The 8,716-nt window shown below is 42.0% G+C and overlaps 1 protein-coding gene across 1 annotated transcript; it reads right to left on the reverse strand.

The window, feature by feature from the left end:
* Positions 1-479: 479 nt before the first annotated feature.
* On the reverse strand, positions 480-8,694 carry LOC138949750 (large ribosomal subunit protein bL9m-like). Its single transcript, XM_070321569.1, has 8 exons — positions 8,614-8,694; positions 8,348-8,482; positions 7,892-8,048; positions 6,405-6,529; positions 4,140-4,190; positions 2,797-2,898; positions 1,178-1,258; positions 480-706 (listed from the first exon to the last, which is right to left on the reverse strand). Exons 3-8 carry the CDS (start codon positions 8,034-8,036, stop codon positions 551-553), a joined length of 660 nt encoding a protein of 219 aa, XP_070177670.1. The 5' UTR covers positions 8,037-8,048; positions 8,348-8,482; positions 8,614-8,694; the 3' UTR covers positions 480-550.
* Positions 8,695-8,716: the final 22 nt, after the last annotated feature.

Consider the following 8,716-nt stretch of genomic DNA (forward strand, 5'->3'; position numbering starts at 1 on the left):
TCGTGCTTGAAATAAAAATGCTAGAACATAAACATTTTTGTCTGCAACATTTAATCGTGTGTGTGTGTGAGAGAGCGAGCGAGCGAGAGAAAGAAAGAGAAGAAGAGTGTGTGTGTGTGACTGACAGAGAAAGACATGCAGAAGACAGAGAGAGAGAGAGAGAGAGAGAGAGAGAGCATGACATGAGGACAGAGAAAGGCAGACAGAGCGAGACGGACAGAGGAAGGCAGAGAGAGGTTCCAGGAGACAGACAGAGAGAATGAGAGTGACCCTGACCAAAGAGAGAAAGCGATCATGACGTCAGTGAAGAGTGACCTCCCTTGAGCACACTTTCAAAAGAAAAGGGCGTCATACCCAGCAGACAAGAGTTACAAATCAGTGCTCAAGTATTCACTGCAATGTCTTGATTACTTTCCTCAACTGCCCAGCCGTGTGCTTGCCTCACAAGGGGCGCAACTCTGCCACAAGAACAAAGCAAGTTATTTTCCAACATTGTATTTTCACATGCACCACAAACAAACACACAAAAAACACGTCTTTTAACTTTCTTTCAAGAATCTCCCAGACTCTCAGCCGACTGTTTTGTCTTCTTGATTTTTGTGGTCGGCAACCAGGTGGGGGGTAACTCTATCCGCTCGTCTTTGGACGGATCGTTGTGTCGTAGGACTACTCTCCCTTTCACCATCACCGACTTGACCCCGTTGACCTGGAAGCAGAAAATATTCTTTTGAAATTAAAAAGATATTTAAAATAGTGAAAGAAGGTCGTGTTTAATGAAAATGTTATCATGCACAAAAATATCCAGGCGCAAATGGATGTGAAAATTCTTCATTCTTATTCAATATTTTCTGCAAATACAGTCATCAAGTTGATAACTAAATGCACAAATAGACATTCACAATTAAAATTGAAAAAAACTCTGTTGAGGGAGAGACCAAATAGTCAAATTCAGAAAACAATAATTACACAGACAGCAAGACAGAAAAAACGACACACACACACACGCATACAAATTCACACCCACACACACACAAACTCACATGCATGCACACACACACACACACAAACTCATCCCCCCCACATGCACACACACACAAACTGACACACACAAATTCACACCCACACACACACAGACACACGCACATAAAAATTATCATTGTGTGCACTTGCCACTTACAGTAATTCTGAAGTTGAACTCTTCGGGCCCTGTGATGGCTTCTTGGGGCAGTGTGATGCAGCTTTCTTTTACTTCCACACCCTGAAAACACACCAACAAAATCATTCTTCTTCTTCTTCTGGATTCATGGATTGAAGCTCACACATTCACTTGTTTTTTTTTCTTTGCAGCTTTCTATCACTTCCACACCCTGAAAACACACCAACAAAATCATTCTTCTTCTTCTTCTGCGCTCATGGGCTGAAACTCACACGTTCACTTGTGTGTTGTTTTTTCTTTGCAGGAGTGGGTTTTTACATGTATGACTGTTTTACCCTGTCATTTAGGCAGCCATATGCCAATTTTGGAGGATGCTTGCTTGATATTTTCATGTTTCTATATCCCACCGAAATGTGACATGGATTACATGATCTTTCCGTGCGTACATGCATGTATACACAAAACAGAATAAGGCACTAGCAGGTCGGCACATAAGTTGACCTGGGAGATGGGAAAAATCAACACCCTTAACCCATCAGGGGCAGCCAGGATTTAAACAGTCAACCTTCTGCACAGGAGGCCAGCGTCTTATCCACTGTGCCATTGCACCATCATTCAAAGCACTGTGCACCATCATTCAAAGCACTGTGCACCATCATTCAAAGCACTTTGCACCATCATTCAAAGCACTTTGCACCATCATTCAAAGCACTTTGCACCATCATTCAAAGCACTCTGCACCATCATTCAAAGCACTGTGCACCATCATTCAAAGCACTTTGCACCATCATTCAAAGCACTTTGCACCATCATTCAAAGCACTTTGCACCATCATTCAAAGCACTTTGCTCTTTCAATTTTCACCGGATCAAATTGTGGGTGACACAGGCCAGATAATGTGGACCATGTACGACACAAACTTTGTAAAGAGAGATTCAAAGTCAAAACAGGGGTGGGACTCTCTTGTGATGAAAAAAGAGGAAATGGTACATTAAAATCTGTACAATCTGGTGCATTCTGAGACTAAAATTCAACTTGTTTTGATAAGTTATAAAAAGACATTCTCCTCCCCCCCCCCCCCCCCCCCCCCCCCTTACCAAAAAACCCACCCCAACAACAACACAACAATGGTAACATTGTAATGGTGCATACTTACGTAATGAACCATGTATCCATAATCCAATAGTATGATTCAATGCACTGAAGCACAAAATGACTAATGGGACGCGGAAAAATAGATTACTCCAGCGGAATTCGTAAGTTGTGGATTCGAGGAAAAGTCCCACCCCTGTGAAAAGTACAGGTTGTGAACGACCCTGGACTTCCAAATTAAAAAATGGTTGCTGCCCCTTTGCAGATATGGGATGTATTAGTGGAGGGGGGGGGGGGGAGCTGAGAGCTTCAGTTAAAAATGAAATAATTGCGACAACGTGAGTCAGTTACACAGTGGAAAGAACATGTGACTTTCTTGTGTATAGGGGAACCCCCTTAATAAGACCTCCATAAATCCGGAAAAAAATAAAGTTTTAAAAAGGAGGGATACTTCAATCAGGGGTCTTAAAAGGTGTGTGGGGGGCAGGGGGGGTGGGTGTGGGGTGGGGTGTATCCTCTTTTCAGGACAGTCCCATCCAGGTACTCACAGCCTTTCTGAGAGCAACTCGGACGTTCTTGGGGGTGAGCACCCAGCTGTTGTCTCCTGACATGGGCACCTTCAGGTACATCCCTGCCAGCTGGTTCACCGTCTGTAATCATGATAACGATCAAAACAAGGCATCGCATATTTACCAAATTCCACATAAGAGAATCACCTGCAAATGGATATTAAAACCTCATCTACAAAAAGCCAACCGAAAGAACTTCAATCGATGTTAATTGTTACTTGATCATGACAGATGCCTTGGACTAATGCTAATGTTACAACACAGCTTTTCTTTTTTCCAATTTCTTTCTTTATTTGGTGTTTAACATCGTTTTCAACCACGAAGGTTATATCGCGATGGGGAAAGGGGGGCTGGGGGGGGGGGGGGGGGGGGGGCGGGGGGAGATGGGATAGAGCCACTTGTTAATTGTTTCTTGTTCACAAAAGCACCAATCAAAAAATTGCTCCAGGGGCCTGCAACGTAGTACAATATATTACCTTACTGGGAGAATGCAAGTTTCCAGCACAGAGGACTTAACATTTCTTACATACTGCTTGACTAAAATCTTTACAAACATTGACTATATTCTATACAAAAAACACTTAACAAGGGTAAAAGGAGAAACAGAATCCGTTAGTCGCCTCTTACGACATGCTAGGGAGCATCAAGTAAATTCTTCTCCCTAACCCGCGGGTTTTTTTTTTCACCCTTTGATTACAGATATCATGCGACATGCACACCAGCACCCACCCTTCACTACCAGAAGAAAAGAAACACACACAAAACCCAAGTCTGCACCTCCTCTTGAAAATGTACACATGTATACATTCAGGGATTGGCTTGGGCGTCGGTCATCGGTCTTTTGCCATGTTAAATTCGGAAAAGACCGACACACATGGGTCTCAATCCGTCAACTGACTGATAGACATGCAGCAGTCAGTCAGCTCGTCTTATTTTTGTCTGCTGTCTTTTTCTTTCTTTTTTCCCCCCTTCCTTACTTAATTGAAATGAATATGGTTATTGTGTCCTCAGACCCTTTATTCTTCTTCATGTAAGTCCATTGGAAAATAAACAAGAAAATGAAAAAAAGATTTGAATTTTCCTCTCATTTGTACATTGTAAACAACTTTCAGAAGTTTCTCCTCCCTGCCGTAAAGCACAATTGCGGCAGTCCCGTGGTGGAAGGAAAGTTTATTTTCTTGACTGATTGGTTTGCAAAATGACTGATTGATTCATGGCTGAGTCAGTCAATGGACCTCTAGTGGACAAAACCCAATCCAATCCCTGTACATTAGTAACAGTCACATACATATGTCAAAACAATCAGAATGCACACCACCTACCATTTCACCGTACACTCCCAGAGGTTTTGCTTCTTCTTTTATTCCTTTCTCCTGTACAAACAAACAAAAGAAAGAAAGTCAAAAATAATATTGTTGCAGACATTTTTCTTTTACCACAGTAACAATTATGACTACAAACTCTTTATCCGAAGAAAAGTGCAACATGAACAAATAATAATAGTTGCTGTTTTCTTGTGAGTTCATTTTTTATTGTTATCCGGTTCGAGTTCCTCTCACCCGCAGTCCCTTGTTCCATTTATTTGTTATCCTACATTCTACACTTGCATGCCTTCTGCTTCAAACTTCAAAAAGTCAAAGTGTGTGCAAATTGAAGACTTTCATTTCTTCCAAGTTGTAAAATCTCTGACGTCAAAAGCTGAAAGATGCCACAACAAGATTAGCATCATGTGTAGGTTCACACAAATTCTTCCAGAGGATTAACAACAAATTCAAAAGTGTTTCAAGAATGAAGTTTGTCTTGGTGACTTTGTCACAATGGGCCGTGACAAAATAGGTCCATGCAAGACTGTAGTTTGACCCGACCTCATTTACATGAAATCTACATGAATGTGTGAAGAGATGGTTAAATTGTTCATTACAATGGGTGGTCTCTCTCACTAATGTAGGATCATCTTTTTGTACAGTTTGTAAATCACTAAATGACACCTGTGTGTGATTAATTCATTAACAAATCCCAATCTACATAGGAAGCAGCTAGGCTGTTGATTCTTAATATGTAGATATCTCACAACAGAAGGATGCTCTAATCACATGCAATAGCCTGTACAGGTCTGTGTTCCTCTACACCATCATTTTACAGGGGAAGGAATTTATTCATAAAAAAAAAATAAAAACAATGACAATGAATTCAACAACATCAATTACTAATTAACACATATATAGCCCTCATTTTGATTATACTATGCAAGAAATTGATTCAAAATATGCATATGCAATCATCTCGAAAGGGGGTACACAATGCACGCAGCGAACCGTCAACAAAACTAATACTGAGGTGGATGCCGGGGGGTGGATGGGGGGTTTGCAGGACTGAAAAAGTCGCTGAACTTGCTTGCTGGCCGCCGCGCTGCTACTAATGACTTCGGTACTCGCTCTCTCTCGGACTCCCCCTTATCGGTTACCATTGTTTCATTCCAGATGGCTCTCCTTCACTCATCACCTACCCCCTGCCCTCCAACCCTCTTCCATTCCCCGCATTCGTTCCCACGGGACTTGCTATCACTTCCCCCTGCATTACCTCTACACCCCCCCCTCCTTTCCCGCATATCTGTCTCGTTTAAATAGAGTTTATTGTCGCTAACCGCTCCCTCTAAACTCACACTTTGCCTCCCCTATTTATTTTTTCGGCAAACACTTTTGCGTTTTCGGCGGAACAAAAAAAAAATTTGCGGAAATTTGCCTTTTGGCGGACAATTCCCATTCCTGACATCATTCATCCTTCAACATTTATCACTCAAGGAAACCTAGAGTTTGATATACATGTTAGCAGTTCATTGTTACGACACACTTCTGATGTAAATGTCAAGTATACAAGACATTTATTCACAACATTAGGACAAAACAGACAGACATATAACATACCATTCGTCCACAAGTAATAACGGAACATAACATGCAGATTACAATACTGATAAAAAGAAACCTGGCTGGTTTTATTCCACGATAATTCTGGTACAGATCTGTGGCTGCATGTGAACATGCTAGTGTACATACAGGAAGGCTGGTACAGATCTGTGGCTGCATGTGAACATGCTAGTGTACATACAGGAAGGCTGGTACAGATCTGTGGCTGCATGTGAACATGCTAGTGTACATACAGGAAGGATGCTACAGTGGAACTCCCCCTTTAAGACCACAACCTGATTTCATTCCTCTGCTTTTGGAATTTACAGAGGTTGACGTGAACAGAAAATTTGAAAAATGAAAATTGGAAAAAAAGGTGAAGTAAACAGTGATGGCGCTAATATTTTTTCAAACCGGTACGCAAACTTTTATGATTAAAAAAAAAGGTAGGCTGGTCATTGGAACTAGTACGAGTCCAACTCAGAGTACTGGTTTTTTAGTTTTACCAGCAAAAAAAAAGGTAGTTCTAAAACTCATCCGGTAGGTTATACCGGCAGCCAATTATTTTCCAGTATTTTCTCATTTTAACCGGTAAAATAACGGTAATTACTGGCTAACGCCAATACTGGTAAAGGGTGCAAAAAACCACATTTGTGTGTGTGGAAGGAGTATATACTGTACCTGCTTTTCCCTGGTGAACTTCTCCACGTTCTCGTCTGTTGCGTACACAGCCTGGCCGGCAGGAAAGAGTTTTCCGCGGAACAGTCGTCTCTTCACCGTCACTGTGTCGCCACGGATACCCACGCCTGCAGTGGGAAAATATGATTAGGCACAAAAAAAAAAAGAAGTTGTATGTTTCTGGTAACATGGCTACACAAAATAGGGTAGGTAGGGATTTATTTTGTTTTGTTGGTCAGGGTAGAAAATAACTATACAGTGACGCAAAGAGACTGGACTTACTATACAAAGAGAAAGACAACACATTACAAAACAAATGAGACAAAAGGGATGCGGGGTTATCCCCCTTGTGTTGTCTGCCGCCTGTTACTTTTGTTTTGACGCTTCAGGCCTTGACATTAACTTTTCTGACAACTTGCCCTGTCGGGCAAGTACACATCAAAACTACTTGCCCCATTTTTTTTTTTTACTTGCCACAATAAACTAAATAGAGAATGAGATATAAAACAATAAAACGGAGTAACGCAAACAGTAACACACTGACTCTTTTGCTCAAAGATGTTTTGCAAGCATTTCTTTCTTTCAACAAGTGAAGGTATTTATTTATTATCATTGCTTAACGACTACGTTGGTCTTCTTGCTCTCTCTCCCTCTTCCCACCACCTTTGAACAGCAAGAGCTGAGTTGTAGCCATCAGGTTCTGGCCCTTCAATGCTCAAGTACATGAGCATGGACAGAGTCTCTGTGTTCAGGCTTGAACGCCAGTCACTCATAACACGTTTCATGCGCTTTGAAGTTGTTAAAAAGGAAAACATCGACGACTGCGAAGCCATTTTGAACTGTGCTTCTCAGTTTTCAGACAGCTCTTCATTGATTGGCTCTTAGCCGTGACCTAAACCAATGAGAAGCCGCGTTAGATTAAGAAATGTCACCAAATCGGAAATTCCTGAATGGGGTGAATACATGAACGAAAGCATTTTCGGTTAGCAGAAGCGATCGATAACATTGGGGGAAACATTGGAAGAGTCTTGTTCTTCGGAAGTTTGGTCCTTTGTACGCCAAGGTATTTGAATACATTTTAATTTTCACTGACATAATGTCACTTGCCCCGTCGGGCAGCTGGTCATAAGGTTTACTTGCCCGACAGGTTCAAACGCTTGCCCCGGGCTGTCGGGCATTCGTTATTGTCGAGCCCTGCGCTTTTTTTCTTTTGTTTTTACAAATGCAATAAAAAAAAGTCTAGGGTCGGCGGAAAAAAACTAGGTAGGGTCGGGTGACCAGAAACATACAATTTCTTTTTTTTCCTTATGGTTAGTCGTGTGAGACAAACTGACAGCTAAGGACACTGAGGACAACAGTTAACACACTCTGAACGATTTTCCCTCTTCCATTTACCCATAACAAAGACTATGCCCATAGTTGTACCCCATGTATATATTGAGGCTATATTTTGCAAGAGTATTTCAAAGTGTGACCACCAAAGTTCCAACCTTCAACAAAGTCTGTGAGGATGCATGTGATGTCAGGTGTCTTGTGGGCGTGCACCCTGTCCACAAAGTTCAGCATGCGGTTCTTCTGCGTCACCTTGGGCAGCGCGCCTTTCCTCGCCAGCTTGGGGGGGAACATCTGCTCCATGATCACTGTCGTCTGCAACACACTTTTTTTTTTTTAAACTGCACATACACCATCGAACACGCATGTTCATGACATGTGCACCTCTTTCCGGCATGTACATGCGCCCTTTTATGTTCACTCTCACACACTTTCAAGGTTACACGTACTCATTCAATCACTTAACTTACATTAAATATGCACAAAACACACACACACACACGCGCACACTCTGACAAAGTTTGTGAAACACACACACACTAACACTGACACACACAAACACTGACAGACACACACAAACGCACAGAGGATGATCAACAACGTCTACTACTTACTCGCACATGCTCCAGGTTTAGCAAAGGTGCATCTTTATGTGTTGTCAGCAGTCGTTGACTGCACTGACGGGTCGACTGCAATGCCGTTCGCAATATTGCTGTGCGGCGTGTGCCGACGTGAAGTGCAACTCAAATCTGAAACAAGGTGCAACAACTTATTCCGGAAATCAATCGTGGAAATAATTGATCATGAACGATTTTAACACTTGATTACAGCCACGCAACGAAGTATAGCACGCAAGGCAACGTCACGTTGAAAACCGTACCTTCTCCAGGTCACACGCTGAACAATTGTCTTCTGCCACAGGAAGTTAACTTATTCGCAGACCTCAATAATAGGCCCGCACTCAAGGTCATTGATCAAAATCT

Source organism: Littorina saxatilis, linkage group LG16, assembly GCF_037325665.1.
Source record: "Littorina saxatilis isolate snail1 linkage group LG16, US_GU_Lsax_2.0, whole genome shotgun sequence".
Classification (NCBI taxonomy): Eukaryota; Metazoa; Mollusca; class Gastropoda; order Littorinimorpha; family Littorinidae; genus Littorina; species Littorina saxatilis.